This window comes from Astatotilapia calliptera, chromosome 7 (assembly GCF_964374335.1).
Source record: "Astatotilapia calliptera chromosome 7, fAstCal68.1, whole genome shotgun sequence".
NCBI classification, from domain to species: domain Eukaryota; kingdom Metazoa; phylum Chordata; class Actinopteri; order Cichliformes; family Cichlidae; genus Astatotilapia; species Astatotilapia calliptera.
Window position 1 is genome coordinate 69,698,216 of NC_137428.1, and position 19,490 is coordinate 69,717,705.

At 48.6% G+C, this 19,490-nt stretch overlaps 1 protein-coding gene across 2 annotated transcripts; it reads right to left on the bottom strand.

Moving 5' to 3' along the window:
• Positions 1–9,788: 9,788 nt before the first annotated feature.
• On the bottom strand, positions 9,789–12,809 carry LOC145429843 (uncharacterized). Of its 2 annotated transcripts, none has more exons than XM_080304006.1 (3): positions 12,519–12,809; positions 12,368–12,453; positions 9,789–11,783 (listed from the first exon to the last, which is right to left on the bottom strand). In XM_080304006.1, the coding sequence occupies exon 3, from the start codon at positions 11,135–11,137 to the stop codon at positions 10,055–10,057; it is 1,083 nt and encodes a 360-aa protein (XP_080160132.1). In that variant the 5' UTR covers positions 11,138–11,783; positions 12,368–12,453; positions 12,519–12,809; the 3' UTR covers positions 9,789–10,054. The 2 variants fall into 2 exon arrangements, with proteins under 2 accessions (XP_080160132.1, XP_080160131.1); XM_080304005.1 differs by having other exon boundaries at positions 9,789–12,296.
• Positions 12,810–19,490: the final 6,681 nt, after the last annotated feature.

Genomic DNA, 19,490 nt, shown 5'->3' on the forward strand with positions numbered 1-19,490 from the left:
GACTCTCGGCGCCGGGGACGTGGCTGTCAGTACCTGGTTGACTGGGAGGGCTATGGCGTGGAGGAGCGCTCCTGGGTCCCTCGGGCGGCCGTTCTGGACGTGCCCATGCTCCGGGAGTTTCACCGCCTGCATCCGGACAAGCCTGGTGGGTCGCCGGGAGGCTCCCGTTGAGGGGGGGGTACTGTCATGGTCTCCGCTCCTCGACAGCTGACAGCTGTCAGGTGATTTGTTTTTGTTTTCCTTTCTCTCTCGCCCTCTTCCTGCCGGGGCGGAGCTCAGTATGGGCTCCTGCTCCTGGCCTACACACCTGGAGGTGATCAGCACATCTGTTGCTGATCAGAAGAGATTGGAACCCTTCTTAAGAGGGCGAGTCTGCTCTACTCGTCGCTGGATCGTTGAGCCATCAGCGTCAGTCATCCTGTATTTTGTTAAGTCAGTTTGTGAGCCTGTCTGAACCAGGAAACTAATGGTTTTCTCTGCCTGTGTATAGATCGCCTCTGGACCTGTTCTTTCCCTGTGCCTGGCGACTGAATGGAAGCAAGAGAGATAGAGGAAAGGAGAGGAGATATGTGAGGGCTGAATGAAAACCTTCCCTTCCTGGACTCCTGCCTTTTTCGCTCCTGGACCCTGGAACCCCGGCCCCTTTTCCTTGACACCATTATATGTATATATGAATTCCACTGTAGAGGAACACTGTAAATAAATGCACCTTTTGAAGACACTAGTGGTCTGCGCGTGAGTCCGATCTACGAAACCTGACAATCTTTGTGTATAATCCACCACCCCGGTTAGGTCTTCCTGAACACAGACCCTCACTTTAGATTGAATTTAGACATTATGAGTCTGAAATGAGTAAAATAAATTGGTGCATGGTTGAAGGGAAATGTTAGGAGATTGCAGCCAACTGAGCTCTGTTTTTCTTACTCCTCCCAAATCAAGTGCATAATCATAATGGGCGTGGCCACTGTAGGACAACCAGCTCATCTGTAATGAGTGCAGGCTGTTTACCCCAAGGAAGAACTAGGATGTTCTTTTAGACTAGGATGCTGTCTAGGACAGGAATGATCCTTCATATCTTGAGTTTAAAATTTGCATCCATGGCACGTGAATGGTTACAAATTCTCTGCTTTTGGAGCACTCTGTATGTGGCAGGTTTATGTGTTTTCAGTGGATTAACTCTTAAGCTAATGAAAACGCATCAATTAGTTTTTTTTAATTAAATAACACAGGAAGGACAGGAAGAGACTGAACAGGCTGGTCAGAAGGGCCAGCTCTGTTCTAGGATGCCCTCTGGACACAGTGGAGGTGGTGAGTGACAGGAGAATGGTGGCTAAGCTGTCATCCCGGTCGTGGCTCAAGAGTTGGGAGGTCGCCTTGTAATCGGAAGGTTGCCGGTTCGAGCCCCGGCTTGGACAGTCTCGGTCGTTGTGTCCTTGGGCAAGACACTTCACCCGTTGCCTACTGGTGGTGGTCAGAGGGCCCGGTGGCGCCAGTGTCCGGCAGCCTCGCCTCTGTCAGTGCGCCCCAGGGTGGCTGTGGCTACAATGTAGCTTGCCATCACCAGTGTATGAATGTGTGCGTGAATGGGTGGATGACTGGATATGTAAAGCGCTTTGGGGTCCTTAGGGACTAGTAAAAGCGCTATATAAATACAGGCCATTTACCATTTACCATCCCTGTTGGACAACATCTCCCACCCCATGCAGGAGACTCTGACAGCACTGAGAAGCCCCTTCAGTGGCAGGCTGAGGCACCCACGATGTGGGACGGAGAGATTTCGCAGGTCTTTCCTCCCCACTGCTGTCAGACTCCACAACAAAGACTTCAACTGATCAAACACACACATCCACATGTGTAATAAGACTAAGCGCAATACTCTTTCTGGCATCGTTGTATTATACTCATATTGTATATAATAATAATGGATTGGATTTATATAGCGCTTTTCAAGGCACCCAAAGCGCTTTACAATGCCACTATTCATTCACTCTCACATTCACACACTGGTGGAGGCAGCTACGGTTGTAGCCACAGCTGCCCTGGGACAGACTGACAGAAGCGAGGCTGCCATATCGCGCCATCGGCCCCTCTGGCCAACACCAGTAGGCAGTAGGGTAAAGTGTCTTGCCCAAGGACACAACGACCAGGACAGAGAGCCCGGGGATCGAACAGGCGACCTTCCGGTTACAGATACGCTTCCCAAACCCCTGAGCCACGGTCAGGGGCTCAGCAGTTGTATTCTATTTTATTCGATTATATATAGTATTTTGTTTTATTTTATTCTATTCTATTGTGTACAGTATCTTATTGATATCTTATTCCGGTGTTTTTCTCTAATTTTTCTGTGCAACTTTGTACTGTCCACTGCTCTAACAAAACAAATTTCCCACTCGTGGGACTAATAAAGGTCATCTTCTCTTCTCTTATCTTATCTCATAAACTAAAATGTAATGCCACTGATTCTTCAGTTCTATCATACTATACTCATTCTTATGTTTTCTTATGTAAACGAGAGTGGTGGCAAGTCCAAAATCTCAAACAGGTGATCAAATGAGCTTGGATCTGTTGACTACAAGGATTATAGCCTGTGATTTACGTCATTTTCATCCTAATCGAAACCTGCAGTGAATCCTCACACTTCTGGCATCCTGGAAGAAGCCAGTTCCTTCGTGACAGAAAGGCAATGATTCAGAACAACTTTCTATTGATTTCGAGCGACTCATCTGTCTGTCTTAGACAACAATTGTAACCAAAAAGAAAGAAAAAATGAAAAATGCCAGTCAGAGCATAACAGAACCACCAGATCCAAGCATTAGCTGTACTGAGACTCTTTTGACATTTTTGAAATGAGTTTAGCAAGTTGTTGCAAAGGTGCAGATGCATCTGTCTCTCCTATTTGTGAGCTTTGCTTCTATCAAACATTACTGCCACTAGTGACTTTACTCTTCTAGCACAGAAAGATATATGATATCAAAAAAGCCTGAAATATAAATGCATTCAAAAGCTATTTTAAAGAGATGGAGGTCTGATTACTCCGAGTGCCTCTGGAGTTTTTCCTGGTTAAAAAGTATGTGTAATCTCCAATCCCCCCAACATAATTAAGCGTTCTATCGCAACAGCCACTCAAAATCTGATCTGTCATCATGATCTTATTAAATGCTACGTGTTCCTGTCTGCTCTTTATTTTAAAGCCCACATACATTTCTTCAGGAAAGAAAATGAAAGCAAAATATATTTTTTCTTTCAGCTCTTTGGATTGTCACAAAGCACGCTAAGGAGCAAATCTTCTTTCCTTGTTGAGTGAAATTGAACATGCTAGAAGATAATTCCCCTTTGAGGAGAAGCTGTTCTGGACTATAATCATTTACTAAACTGTTACTGTGCAACTGTCACACCCCCAACAGGAGGCCTGATAAGTGTTAAAGACACTCGTGTTGCACAGTGTACTGGTCTAGGGGCCTTAATTTTAGTCCCCCTCCTACATCTCAACATTTTCAAATTTACATGCTGTAGCTTCACCACAGGTACATGAAAACTTTTTTACCCATTTTATGTTGCCTACATATACACAGTGTTGGGACTAACGCGTTATTAAGTAACACATTACAGTAACTACGTTATTATTGTGGTAACGAGCACGGTAACTAGTTATTATGCCAAAATCAGGAACGCGTTAGTCGTTACTGGGATTTAGATAGGCTCGTTATTCGTTACTTCGTGTGGTGGCATCGCGGAGCTTCCACAGATTCAGTAACATTAGCAAGTGGTGGAGGCCAGCAGGTGGATGAGGGAAAAGGGACGCAGAAGGAAAAGAGACCTGAGGCGGCCGCCGGTCCAAGTGTGAACTGCACTTCAGGTAAGAAGTTATGACCTGCAGTCCATCTGGGTCAGATATAAACCAAGTTTAGGTGGAGTTTATTTTCATTATTCTGACTTTTTCGTACTGCGTGCTAGCTAGCATGACGGAGTTTCTATACAGCTGGGTGGGTGCTATGAAGTTAATGATGTTGAACTTTATTTTGTTCATAAGGTTAATTATTAGAGTTGCCAACTGTCCCGTAAAAAACAGAATCGTCTGGTATTCAGAGAAAATATCAGCCCTGTATGCAGCTCATCTGCAGTCTGGTGTTACCTACATCTTCCTATTCAGAAGGCAGAATTTCCGAGTTCTGAGTACAATCAAAGCACCACGACTGCAGTTTTTGTGTTGGATGTAAAAAGCGCACATCACGCTGTGACGTAGGCTAGAATCATGTCAGCAGTCAATGACGGTCCAGGCGTGGGATTTCTCTCGTGGAAATGTGCACATTATCTTTTCCTTTCTGTTGGTAGGTGGCACAGTGCACTGTGGCAAGTAAGCAAGCTAGAAGACTGGCAGTCTGGCTGGGTATCCAGTTATGGAAGTGTGACCAAGTGGTCGGCGGGGTTATGCACAAAATAAATAAACTTGACAACGCCACCTAGGGGAATCACACCCCCAGGAAATATATTTAAGAAAAATAAATAAAAGGAATAAAAGAAGACCGCACAGATTCAAGGATGCACACTGAGGCAGGTTGGCTTCCAATATTAAAACAGTTTTATTTATAGAAATAAATAAAATATTATAATATTTTATAAATAAAATATTAAAAGTCAAGATGTGGCATCATTATTGACAGTGTCCTACAGTAAAAATAAACAATCGTGGAACTTTGACTTACCAGCAGCCGTGGAACCAAAAGAAAATCACACCAAAAGAATCACTACAGACCACCCAGTGCTGTACAAAAGAAAGTGTGAAAACGACCCACCACCTGAGGTCCCAGGGCCACTGGCTCGTCCTCCTTCACTGAAATAAAACACAGAAAAGTATGTTAAAAGAATAAAAGGACACTGAGCGTCAGGCTCGCTACAAATCATAAAAAGACTAAAACACACGTTAATAACTTTAATAAAAGAAATCACACACACACACACACACACACACACAAGGCTTATTCCCCACGGGTCAAACTACCACTCGTGCTGGTAATAATTATTCTCAGGCGTAGGCCGGTCTGGCTCCCCACCGGCTGAGACCGGCCACCCAGGCGATTTAGAGTCCCAGCACGACACTCGGGCAGAGAATCACTTCAGCCCGATCACAGAAGTGTGGGTACGAGCAACAGTCCAGGGTAAAATAGAACACCAGGCGAACCCAAAAAAAGGTAAGCCTACTTAATAAAAACAAGATAAGACAAAACGAGACAAGACAGCAGACTCCACCAAGGAGGAGTTCACAACAGCAACTGAGAAGGCAGTCCACTCTTCCAATTTAGGTTGGACAATTTACCATGGAGAGGTGAGTACAGCAGTGAACCCTGAAACAGATAAGTGTAACCTTAAACTCTTATAGCTATGAATGCTAATAAAAGTAGTTCTAACAGCTTACCCCAGGACCGGAGGCACTATACTCTCATTGGTGGAGATACCACGAACACCTCTCTCCGCAATGGCAGAATTAAACAGACTGCTGCGCTACAACAGGCCGGAAAAGGATATTAACACCAATTCCAGTATTCGGAGGGAATCCAAGGTTAAGCGAGAGCATACCTGTAGCTGTCGTATAATCGGCTCTTGCTGATCAATCCGTCGCAGTACGCCAGCATTTACTGCTGTATCGTACCAGAAGCTCGGGAGGAATTAATCCAACAAGACATCGGCTTAGCTTTATACAGGCTAGCGCCACCCTGCAATCAATGTGCAGGTGGGTTCCCAATTAACCCGATCACCTGATACAAGGAGCGAGTGCAGTGGAAAGAGAGCGAGGGTGGTAGAGCGAGCGAGAGAGAGAGAGAATGAGAGAAGAAAAACAACGGAAGGCGAGTAGCCCATCTGGCTACATCTACCCCCCTTTTTTGTATTGGCGCCCCGACAATAACTCAAGGAACCTAACACCATGGCCTGAATATGGCAAACTGAGCATTAGCAACTGACGCAGATTCAACAGGACGTGGCAAGTGATAAACATTTGAGTGATGACCAGCTGTTGAACGTGCTGTTCTCCGCAAATGTGGCCCACTCACCTCAGACTGTTCAACAGAGCCTGAGGAAGAACCTGGGGGAGCAGAGGTCGAGGGTGCTACAATCACACTGGGAGTAGACCTGAGCTCCACCGATGGAACTCTAGAGGCATCGGGAAGTGACACCACAGGTGCGACAGGGTGTGAGGGTACCTCAGGGACAAGGAGCCACAACTCGTCGTCACTCAGAGAGGTCTGCTCTGAGTCAGCGGGTACAGGTGGGGGTGGAACCGGTGGACCAGGTGTAGGTGGCCCTAGGCTGACCTGTGCCTTTAACATGTCACGATGGACATGTCGAACCTTCTCCAAGTCTCCCACGGGGGCAATGGTATAAACAGCCCCGTTCTCTTGGGGTGCCCTCAACACCTGATAGACCACAGAGCTCCAAAGGTCCTGGATCTTGTGCCGGCCCCGGGTGCTATGATCTCGAAGATACACCAGCTGACCGACCTTTAAAGGAACAGGGTGGACTCTCTGGTCATGCCGTTCCTTACGGCGGTCAGCGGCCAGCGACAACCGTGCCCGAGCTCCCTCAAAAGCCACCATTAACCTGGCTTGGTGCTCGGCCACCCAGTCCTGTACCTCTCCAGGCACTGGGTCCTGAACGCGGCCTAGAAGGAAATCAATAGGCAGCCTAGGATCCCTGCCAAACATCAAGAGAAACGGTGACTCTCCGGTGCCCTGATGTGGCGTGCTATTATAGCAAAAGAGCACATGCGGTAAGCATGCAGCCCAGTCGCGTTTCTGAGATGATGGCAGAGTCCGGAGGAGGTTATGGAGGGTTCGGTTAAACCGTTCGCACTGCCCATTACCCGCTGGGTGGTAAGGGGTTGTACGGGACTTGGCTACCCGATACAATTCGCATAACTGTTGCATCACCAAACTCTCAAAATTTCTACCCTGGTCAGAGTGGAGGCGGCTTGGAACGCCAAACTTAAAAAACCACTCTGTTAACAGGGCCTGGGCCACAGTAGAGGCCCGCTGGTCCCGAGTAGGGACTGCAACAGTGTATTTGCTAAAAACGTCAGTCATAACCAAAACGTTTTCAACTCCACTACGGGAAGGTTCCAACACCGTGAAGTCTATGGCCAGGATTTCATTTGGCCTAGACGCCAACAGGTGACCCATATAACTATGAGGCCCCAACCCTGAGTCCTTTGCGACCTGACAGCGTTCACAACGCTGAACCCATTGCTTGATGTCAGAGGACATCCCGGGCCAATAGCAACGCTGCCTGACCAGTTCAGTGGTGCGCTCAATACCTTGGTGCCCATGGTCCTGGTGCAGCTGCCTCAAGGTCTCAGGCTTCAGAGCCTCTGGGAGAACAAGTTGGAGGGCTTCCTCACCTCCACCTGGACGCAAAATACGGCGATAAAGGATGCCATCCTTCTCCACCAGACGATCCCACTGACGCAGCAGAACCATGACTGGTTTGGGGAGCTGATTCCTTTCCTCCGAAGAGGGCAGGGTGTGCCTCCTCCAGTGTACCAAGAAATCCTTGAGGAGGGGGTCAGCCTCCTGCAAAGCACGAATATCCTCCAGGGAGTGAGATGGAAAGGCCCCAATCTCCAACTGAGTAACGGAGGGCAAAACGGCTGGACACTGAGCCTGCCGAAGTGAAGTCGGGACACAAGTCCCAGGCAACACACCCTCGGCCAAGCTGGAGCTCGTCTCATACTGTCGAGAGAGAGCATCAGCATTCCTATTACTGCGGCCTGAGCGATACTTGATCTCAAAATCGAATGCCGCCAGCTGGGAGGCCCACCTCTGCTCGGTGGCACCCAGCTTAGCTGAAGAGAGGTAACTGAGTGGATTGTTATCGGTGTAAACCACACACTTCTGCCCCAGCAGGTACTCCCGGAACTTCTCGGCCATGGCCCACTTGAGTGCAAGAAACTCCAGCTTCATGGAGCTGTAATTGTCCATATTGCGCTCATGTGGCCGAAGACCTCGACTAGCATAAGCCACTGGCCTAACGACACCTTCTACATCTTGGGAGAGAACTGCACCTAAACCACTGTGGCTGGCGTCAATCTCCAAGATAAATGGGCGCGTAAAGTCAGCATATGCTAGCACAGGTGCAGACACAAGCTTTGCTTTCAGGGCCTCAAAGCTCTCCTCACACTGAGGGGTCCAAATAGCACTCAAACTCTGTCCCGAGCCCTTCTTTGTCTTTGTGCCAGCCGATTTAGCCACCACTTGATGCAGGGGAGCCGCCAATGCGGCAAACCCCTCCACAAAGCGCCGGTAATAGCTGGCGAAACCCAAAAAGGATCGCAACTCTGACACGGAACGAGGACACTGCCATTTGGCTACTGCGTCAACCTTGGCTGGATCGGTCGAGACACCCTCACAGGAGATTACATGGCCCAAGTAGTTAACCTTCTGCTGGAAAAAGGCACACTTTTCTAACTTAGCCTTGAGCCCCTGTTGCTGCAGCCTTGCCATCACCATCTCTAGCCGTTGCAGGTGCTGAGAGACAGACGAGGAGAACACAATGATGTCGTCTAGGTACAGCAGTAATGACTGGCACTGCTGATCCCCGAACATCCTCTGCATTAGGCGCTGAAAGGTACCAGGAGCATTGCACAGCCCGAATGGCATACGATTCCACTCGAACAGGCCAAACGGCGTGCAAAAAGCGGTCTTGGGCTTATCCTGCTCAGAAACTGGCACCTGGTTGTACCCGCTGGCCAGGTCGATGGTAGAAAACCAGCGTGCGCCAGCTAGGGCATCCAGACTTTCCTCGATGCGAGGTAAGGGGAAGGCGTCCTTCCTTGTTTTGCTATTCAGCAAACGATAGTCAACGCACAGCCGGAGGCTTCCATCCTTCTTGCGGACCAACACGATGGGAGAGGCATAAGGGCTGCTACTTTCCCTAATTACCTGGGCCTCCAGTAGCTGGTTGATATGAGCCCTGACAGCCTCATAATCAGAAGGAGGAATTCGCCTGTACCTCTGCCGGACAGGTGCGTCATCGAGTAGCGGTATGTCGTGCGAAATGAGGTTTGTGCAGCCCAAGTCTCCCTCATAAGTGGAGAAAACAGAGCGGTACTTCCGCAAAAGTAACCGTACCTCGTGTTGCTCTGACTCAGCGAGAGCAGACAGGTCAATCGTATCCACCATCTCTTGAGCAGGGCTGCTGGTTGTATGGGAGGAAACGGTAACGGGAAAAGAGTGTTCCTCGCTAACACCGGCAGGGAGGCTAACAACAGTAGCTTTGCTTATCACTCCCAAACGGGTCCGCGGGTGGAGAACAGCTTCCGCTGTCCCTACATTGGTGACTGGGATGTAGGCAACGCCCTTATCCACCTGAACCAAACATGGAGAGGCCAGCAACCCAACTGGCAACCCGGACTCAGAAGGTTCAAAAAGCACAGCCTGACCTGACAACTGCTGAGAACAAGTAGTGGCCACCAGCTGCATAACACCACCAGGTATCCGCACGGCCCGCGGGCCCTGTACCTTAACGGTACCGACAGGGTCCTCTGGGGCTTGGGCTGCAGACTGGTGACACTGATGTAAGGCCTCCAAAACTGGTCTCGGTGCCTGTGACACAGAAGGAGAATTAAACAAGGAGCCACCGAAAGCCCCAAACAGTTCTTGATAACAGCGGCGGATTACGTTCATTCCTAAGATGCCAGGGACAGAGGGCGTAGCCCCAGGAGGGTCCTTCACTATAAGGATTCCACAAGAGGGCATTTCTTTGCCACACAGGAGTACACTGAGCTCCAAATAGCCAATGTAAGGGATGGCAAGCCCATTGGCAGCCCGAAGCTGTAGCCAATGACATGACTGAAGGCGTTCTTGTCCCCAAGGGGCAAAATGTGCCAAAAAGAAACTTTCTGTGATGGTGGAAACCATGGACCCAGTATCCACCAAACAAGGGACAGTTACCCCACTAATAAGCACATCCATCTTTGGACACGATGAAATTAGCCTGCCAATCCTATCTTTCTGTGAGCCAGTGAACTCCCCACCTGAACTGTGACTCTGCAGCACAGATGGCGTTAGTTTTCCGACTGGGTAGCGGGAAGATGATTGCCAACTGCGGCGTAAGGAGGGCCTGAATCAGAACCTGCTCTAGGGCGGCGTGAAGCCCGCTCCCCAGTGCACTCCCTAGCAAAGTGTCCTGGCTGCTGACACCGGCGACAAATCACCGAGCCAGCCCGTGAAGGCCGAACACTTCTTCGGGGGTTCTGTAAAGAAGCCACTGTCTCAGTGAGCTGATTTAACTGCTCTTGTTGGCGCTTTAGGAGTTCCTTTAGCTCACGCCACTCGGACTCGGGTGTACCAACAGGAGCGAACCTAGGGCTAGTGTGCACTCCACACTGAAAACCATATGCCGATGGTTGAGAATAGCCACGGTCGCGAACACCGCCTGAAAACCCTTCTCTTTCCCATCTAATTGCTTCCCCGCGCACCTCTAACAAGGTGGCAGTGGGCACACGGCGAACGTATTGTTTAAGCTCTCTGCGGAGACCACTATCAACAACATGTTCTACAAATTGGTCTCGGAGCAGCACCTCTGCGTTACGCATACCATCAGGTGCACTTTGTTTTACTTGCTCCATCAGAGCCATTAGCGCTAAGGAAAACTCCTGCAAAGTCTCTTCCTCCCGTTGTCTCCTCGAAAAGAAAGCCTGCTGCAGAGTGACATAGGACTGCGCATTGCCATACAGTTCCTTTAAAATGGTCAACACCCGAGCAGGATCCCCTCGCTCTAAATTAGGGCGAAATTTGATCTCCTCCCTTGCTTCTCCCTCTAAATGGTCAAAAATAAAGAAAGCTTGATCAGCAACAGACAGGTGCCGGGCACGCATGCATGCTTGAACCTCTTCGACCCATTCAGCTATATTGATGCCTGTTCTACCATTGAACATGGGACATTTACGGTCCCTAGGCACCACCACCAGACGCTCTGTAACGGCGGCCTGGCTACCAACATTTGGTATGCAACCAGCTGGTACGAAAGAGGACGACGCGGCCCCGCCACCAGACTCGAGCACAGCGCCCCCATCCCGGCGCAATTGCTCATTATCTGCCCTTAACTGCGCTACCAAGTCTCTAAGTTGCTGCAATTCTTCCTCCATAATAAATTTTGACCCAACAAAAAAGAGAAAGTTAAATCAGCAAGGTGCTAAAATCCTATTACTCTTCCTTCTACCTGGATACTGCTGTCTTGTCTATAATCACACTCTAAAACAAATAGAGCCTTCGAACAGGTGAACTAGACTCGTTGCAAAAAAATAAAACAATTTACAAAACCAAACATCTACCTCAAACGTGCATCCTGTCGACAACGCCAAGTATGTGACCAAGTGGTCGGCGGGGTTATGCACAAAATAAATAAACTTGACAACGCCACCTAGGGGAATCACACCCCCAGGAAATATATTTAAGAAAAATAAATAAAAGGAATAAAAGAAGACCGCACAGATTCAAGGATGCACACTGAGGCAGGTTGGCTTCCAATATTAAAACAGTTTTATTTATAGAAATAAATAAAATATTATAATATTTTATAAATAAAATATTAAAAGTCAAGATGTAGCATCATTATTGACAGTGTCCTACAGTAAAAATAAACAATCGTGGAACTTTGACTTACCAGCAGCCGTGGAACCAAAAGAAAATCACACCAAAAGAATCACTACAGACCACCCAGTGCTGTACAAAAGAAAGTGTGAAAACGACCCACCACCTGAGGTCCCAGGGCCACTGGCTCGTCCTCCTTCACTGAAATAAAACACAGAAAAGTATGTTAAAAGAATAAAAGGACACTGAGCGTCAGGCTCGCTACAAATCATAAAAAGACTAAAACACACGTTAATAACTTTAATAAAAGAAATCACACACACACACACACACACACACACACAAGGCTTATTCCCCACGGGTCAAACTACCACTCGTGCTGGTAATAATTATTCTCAGGCGTAGGCCGGTCTGGCTCCCCACCGGCTGAGACCGGCCACCCAGGCGATTTAGAGTCCCAGCACGACACTCGGGCAGAGAATCACTTCAGCCCGATCACAGAAGTGTGGGTACGAGCAACAGTCCAGGGTAAAATAGAACACCAGGCGAACCCAAAAAAAGGTAAGCCTACTTAATAAAAACAAGATAAGACAAAACGAGACAAGACAGCAGACTCCACCAAGGAGGAGTTCACAACAGCAACTGAGAAGGCAGTCCACTCTTCCAATTTAGGTTGGACAATTTACCATGGAGAGGTGAGTACAGCAGTGAACCCTGAAACAGATAAGTGTAACCTTAAACTCTTATAGCTATGAATGCTAATAAAAGTAGTTCTAACAGCTTACCCCAGGACCGGAGGCACTATACTCTCATTGGTGGAGATACCACGAACACCTCTCTCCGCAATGGCAGAATTAAACAGACTGCTGCGCTACAACAGGATATTAACACCAATTCCAGTATTCGGAGGGAATCCAAGGTTAAGCGAGAGCATACCTGTAGCTGTCGTATAATCGGCTCTTGCTGATCAATCCGTCGCAGTACGCCAGCATTTACTGCTGTATCGTACCAGAAGCTCGGGAGGAATTAATCCAACAAGACATCGGCTTAGCTTTATACAGGCTAGCGCCACCCTGCAATCAATGTGCAGGTGGGTTCCCAATTAACCCGATCACCTGATACAAGGAGCGAGTGCAGTGGAAAGAGAGCGAGGGTGGTAGAGCGAGCGAGAGAGAGAGAGAATGAGAGAAGAAAAACAACGGAAGGCGAGTAGCCCATCTGGCTACAGAAGCAACACATTAACAAGAGAAGTCTGAGTAAAACCAAAGTTACTTTCCCTAGTAACTATCCATCCATTCCATTCACTTCCGCTTATCCTTTTCAGGGTCGCAGGGGGCGCTGGAGCCTATTCCAGCTGTCATAGGGCGAGAGGTGGGGTACACCCTGGACAGGTCGCCAGTCTGTCGCAGGGCCAACACACAGGGACAAACAACCATTCGCGCTCACATTCACACCTAGTGACAATTTGGATTATCCAATTAACCTATCCCCACAAGCTGCATGTCTTTGGACGGTGGGAGGAAGCCGGAGTACCCGGAGGGAACCCACGCAAACACGGGGAGAACATGCAAACTCCACACAGAAAGACCCCGGCCTGATGTTGGAATTGAACTCAGGAACTTTTTTTTTTTTTTTTTTTTTTTTTGGCCTGTCCCGTTTGGCTCTTTTGCCATCAGAATTGTTGTCTAAAGGCAAAGAAAGATGCCCAACGGATTTACTTTACCAAATTGACCATCCCAGCCTTGCTGTAATGGTCCATTTGATTTACCTTTTATTGTTTATTTTATTTTCACTTAATGAATACGGGACAGACTTGACTGGGGGAAAGAAGGGGAGAAAGAAAGAGGGAAAGAGAAACAGCTGAGAAGAGGGACGGGGGAGAAGGGCAAAAACCAAAAACCAACAGAACGGGCAGAGAAAAAAAATGCATATATAAATCACCTGGATCACCTGCTGAGAAAGAAAAAAGAAAGCAAGCAGAAGAGAACAAGAGTAATAGAATAAACAACATCACAATGATATATGGGAATATGACAGTAAATACTAAATGTTAAACATTATTGTGCAGCACATAAGATCAACAGAACACAGTGTGCTTTGAGGTAGGAGCCAAAAAGGGTGTAGTTTGTGGGTGTGATCGCCCGTGTGTACACCTGTGAGCATGGACGCGCTTGTTTCTTGTTTTTTTAAAAGGTTCCTTCATGTAATAATCTGCTAGAGGGTGTGGGGGGGCCACAGCCCCGTCCTCCAGGGCGTGAAGCAGGTGTGGAGGAGATCAAAACTCCAGACATCCAGAGGCCCCCAGAACACAAGAGACCAAGGAAGACCAACAGAGGGGCAGCTGCGCCACTGTCCCGGAAAGAGCTGAGGAGAGTCCCAGATGAGGGCTCACTCAGCAGCCGCGGAGCAGAAGCCAGGGGGAGTTGCAGTGACGCGCCCGTGAGCTCCGCCGGCAGCCAGCTGCGCCTGAGTGACCGAGCCCCAAGCCGAGAGGCCGGGGCACCCCACCTCCGAAGTGGCCCGAGCGAGCCCCAGGCTCCAGGCCCCGATAAGCGGCCGCCAGGGAGTGAGCCGGTGTGTACCTGGACGCCCGTCCCCGGACACAAAGAACCACCAACGCACCGATGTCTGAGGGGGTCCGCCACTGGCAGGGGAAGTGGTGGTAGGGGGAGATAGGCCTCCAAACCTTGGAGGGCCTGAGATGTCCCCAGAGAGGTGGCGCCTGACACCCAACCTGACATATAGACACAGACATACAGGCACACACAGGCACAAACATCCATTCCCACCCTCATGCTCTCATATGCACTTACTCCACACTCAACCAACGTGGAGACAGACATAAAGAGACGTTGTACACACGATCACACTCCCCAAGCGTACTCTACAAACCGGGTCTAGGTACCCTTGCCCCTGGAGGGGGGAACTGCACCCAGACCTAGGTGGTGTTTCCCTTTTCCCTGCGGTGGGGGGAGGCAGATCACCCCGACTCCGCAGCAGCAGGAAGGCTCCACACTCCAGACCGCAGTCGGACGGCCAACTCCTCCTCCTAGTCCTAGCCCCCCTGCTCCAGCAGGTCGCAGAGAACGGGGGTGAGAGAAGACTCCGAACCTCCCTCCACCCGCTCATTGTAATGTTGATGCATGTGTGTTCTAAGGTGCATTTAAAACCCAGGAGGGCATGGAGCTACCTGCCAGAGAGCAGCAGGTAAGCGCATGGTCCCTCCTGCTAGCCCTCAATGTCTACGTGTATTTAAAATTGAGAGGTGGGCAACGATGCCAGGGGTGGGGTGTACACCCTGATGGTACTTTGGGCTCCGTGTATCGTGCCCACCCCCAAGATCCTATATGTATGTGTAATGAGAGTGTGAGTAATGTGAATGTCTAAGTTGTGAGATAAAATTGAGGCAGAGGCAGCCAGAAGGGGACAGAAGGGGGGGGGGGGGGTAGCCTCCTCTGCACCCTGGTGACATACCCCTACTCCAAGGTCCTGCATGTGTGGGTGGTTGTGGTGGAGCGGGAAGAGGGAGGCAGCTGGAGATGGGGAGGGAAGGAAGGGAGGGGCAAGTGACCCCTCCCTGGGGCCAGCTCCCCCGCTGACCCCAGTAGGCACCCCCATACTCCGCGACCCGCCAGGGAAAGGGGGCCCAGGCCCATCCAGACCGGGCCCAGTGCAGCAGCGCCGCCCGGCCCCACAGAGCCCGGGACAGTCCACCCAACCCCACCACAGAGAAAACTGCACCCACCCCACCATCCACTCATCTTCCAGACTACATAAGACAATAAACACCCAGGCTGAGATCTTCCTCCACCTCTCCTGTATCTCCCCCTCCTGCAGAGGGAGCTCCTGAGGAGAGGAAAGCTCCTGCAAGATGTGACAATCTCCCCCACCAGTTGAAGAGCCCCCCAGGTGGCTCGACGCACCGGCGGCACCCTGCTCCAGGGCTGGGCCCCCATGCACCCACCCGCCCACAACCCCGGCAACACACCAACCAGGACCCAAGCCCCCGAGGCCCGGTCCGGGTCCCAGCCCAGAGACGGAGCGCCCCCAGAACCTCACGCCCATCCCGGACCCACCCAGGGGCAGCCAGGCTACCAGGTCAGTAACCACGTCCGTCAGCACAGACCCTCCCCTAGCCCCGCTGCACGCAGCCGCGAGGAAACAGTCACCGGAGAGCCAACAGAGCCCCTAACCGGACATGACCGCTATCCCGGGTTGAGCCCCCCAAGGAAGATGCCTCCGGGGAACCCCCCGACGCCCTAAGCCTGTCCCTACCCCCACACCAATCACAACAGTGAAGGCGGGACCAAACTATGACCCCCCACCCCCACTAGGTGATGGAGCTGATCAAAGGAGCCCAGAGCAATTGATCTGATGTGATGGCAGAGGCTGTATCAAGACTAATGTAATCTAATAGATAATTTCTATATTGGTGAGAATTAAGATTATTTTTATTTTTCCAGTTCATGAGGACTGTTTTCTTGGCTATGCATAGGGCAGTGAAAACCATATGGGCGATATTCTTTTCTGAAGTGACATTATCTAAGCTGCCCAACAAACACACTAAGGGGGAAGTTGGAATGTTACATTTCAGACACTTCGATAAGTCTTCACATATCTCGCGCCAAAACTTCTGCACTGGTGGACAGAACCAAAGAGCGTGGATATAATTGTCCGGTGAATTGGTTTGGCAGTGTGAGCAGTTGTTGGTAGACGTAAAGCCCATCTTGAACATCCGATGACCTGTATAGTGCACTCTATGTAATATTTTGTATTGAATTAATTGAAGACTGGGATTTCTAATTAGATGAAAGGTTTTTAAGCAAATCTGAGACCAGAAGTTTAGGTCTAAGTTAACTGATAAATCCGCTTCCCATTTTGCAATAGGAAGTGATATTGATTCATCTGTTTTAGAAAGCATTCTGTATATTTTGGATAGTAATTTGGGGGGTTTAAGAGTAAGAAATTGAACCACACTTGGTGGTCTTTGTAGTTCAACTCAGGAACTTCTTGCTGTGCGGCAACAGTGCTAACCACCGTGCCACCGTGCTGCCACCCTAGTAACTAGTTACTTTGAAAGTAACGAGTGTTACGATTCGGTGTTGTCAGTGTTTTGTTTTAGGCGTGACGGTTGTGTTTCCTGCTTTACTTTGAAAGTCTGTCTTATCTCCGTGTGTTCAGTTTACGCTTCCTTGTCTCGTCAGTTCTGATTTGCCCCAGCTGTGTTTCCCTCCTGTTGTCCATTCCCTGATTGCTCCCTCTATGTATTTAAGCCCTGTGTTTCAGTTTGTCATGGTCGCGATCTTCCCCCCCAGTTGTAAATAGTTTGGTGTTTTGATGCCGGGGTGTAACATAATGGGGGCTCGTCCGGGATCCGCTGGAGGGTCCGAGGGACCGCTCCAGCCTTCATCCGCCTTCGCTGGAGGGTCCAAGGGACCGCCCCAGCCTTCGTCGTCTTCGCTGGGGGGTCCGAGGCACCGCCCCAGCCTTCCGTTTCCACTGGGGGATCCAAGGGGCTCGTCCAGCCATCAGCGTCGCCTGCAGAACAGCAGCCGGTGCCGTATGCGCTGGGCATGAATCAAACATTTTCTTTGGGGTTACATGTTTTAAATGTTTGATTTTTGGGTGGGGGGAACTGTTACGATTCGGTGTTGTCAGTGTTTTGTTTTAGGCATGACTGTTATGTGTTTCCTGTTTTACTTTGAAGGTCTGTCTTATCTCAGTGTGTTCAGTTTACGCTTCCTTGTCTCGTCAGTTCTGATTTGCCCCAGCTGTGTTTCCCTCCTGTTGTCCATTCCCTGATTACTCCCTCTATGTATTTAAGCCCTGTGTTTCAGTTTGTCATGGTCGCGATCTTCCCCCCCGGTTGTAAATAGTTTGGTGTTTTGATGCCGGGGTGTAACACGAGTAACTTGAAGTAACTGAGTTACTTTAAGTAACTAGTAATGTAACTAAGTTACTAATTTAAAGTAACTTACCGAACACTGCATATACACATTGTGTATTTTTGTCTTTGTGTTTCATTCCTCCATAACTTTTGCTACTACATTATTTTGTTCATTATTTGTTCATCAGCACATTTAAGTTCTTTTTTTTTCAGTACTTCTCCAAAATCTTCATAGTAGAAAGATGTTGCTGTTGTGGGCAGGAGTTCACACAAACGCACCCCCAAACACAAACACACACACTCACGTGCACCTACGCACACACATGCAGATGCTCGCACATACATGCACACATGCACGTATGTGGAAGCGCAGACCCAACAGTTGCTAACCTTTTTTTTCAAAGATTTTAAAAATTTGTTGTTTTAATTGTCACTTCGCTACATGTAGAGGGCATATAGGAGAATCGTAATGCTGTTTCTCTCTCACATTAGTATAAAAAATAAAAAAAGACAAGGAAATATACAGGGGTAAAATAGTGGTAGTTCACGTTATAAATGAAATAAATAAATAGTGAAATGTACCAAACAAATGACCAACAGCTGCCGGTATGAGAGTGGTGCAAATCATCATCATCATCATCATCATCATAGTTTATTTATATAGCACTTTAAAAACATACAAGGCTGACCAAAGTGCTGAACAACAGAAATATAAGAAATACAATAAGAATAATAAATCCGATAAAATAATAAACATAATAAAAACAATTTTAAAAAATCACTCTTTCCTTGCAGTTAACGCCATGCCTTCTACCACAAAGACACTGGTAAAGAGCACGGCCACACCCTCAGTGCAGTGTCCACATCTGCAGTTTGCACTCTGTGCATTGACTCTTGGATGCAGCACCCAGTGAATTCATCTCTTTCCCAGCAGATTGTCCCATTACTTCCTCAAAGCACAGTAGCATACAAAACCTTAAGCTATGCCTCTGTCAGTGCGCCCCAGGGTGGCTGTGGCTACAATGTAGCTTGCCATCACCAGTGTGTGAATGTGTGTGTGAATGGGTGGATGACTGGATATGTAAAGCGCTTTGGGGTCCTTAGGGACTAGTAAAGCGCTATATAAATACAGGCCATTTACCATTACCATTTCCCTCACTGCCTCTCCTTTCATATATGAGCAGTTTGTAGTGCAGGTGTAGCTGTGTGTGTAGGTGTGATCGGAGTGCAGATCAACCTCCTGAAGTGGAGCGATTCTTGTCGCTTTAAGTTATTAATAACAAACCTTAATCTTGGTGCCATATGTGCGTGCACATATTTATTTGTCTTTATTTGTCCGCCATCTGCAGCGTTGGTGAGCATGTACTGTAGGCGTGTGTGTGTGTGTGTGTGTGTGTGTGTGTGTGTGTGTGTGTGTGTGTGTGTGTGTGTGTGTGTGTGTGTGTGTCTCACTGGCCCCCGGATGTACATAACATCATTAACAATGGAACCGTCATCTCAGTAAAGTGAAGTGGTCCATCTCTGTCAGCTTAGCTTCTCACCTGCTCACACACACACACAGACCCACATGTGCGCAGCGACAGGCACAAAGGACAGCTCAGCTCATAAATGTGGAGCAAGATATGAAAATGAGAACGCAAGGATAAATGAAATGAAACTACGGGACTCGACAGATGCTGTGCTGTCTGGATCTGCGTTTAGTTTTAGCTGCACACATTCAGCTGCTCTTCAGCGCCACATTAAACACACAGTCGTTAGCAGTGCCACAGAATTCTTTGACTATATTTCTACATGCATCTGTTAAACATTAAGTAGTCATTGCTCACTACACTGCAGTGTTTTGTAAATTACAAAAAGAAAATGAAGTGGTTACAGACACAAGTTTAAATTTCACAGATGTCTCTGATTACTAAAGCAACTCATGTGATTTTATTTTCTGTGAGTTTTTTCAGTCTTTGTGTAATGCACATCATAGTCAGTGTAAAAATCACATTCCTAACTTTGTAATTTCTTCCCTACCA

What these genes read in the sequence shown, in the direction of transcription:
- LOC145429843 (XM_080304006.1), bottom strand. Translation starts at nt 11,137, where the DNA reads ATGGAGGAAGAATTGCAGCAACTTAGAGACTTGGTAGCGCAGTTAAGG.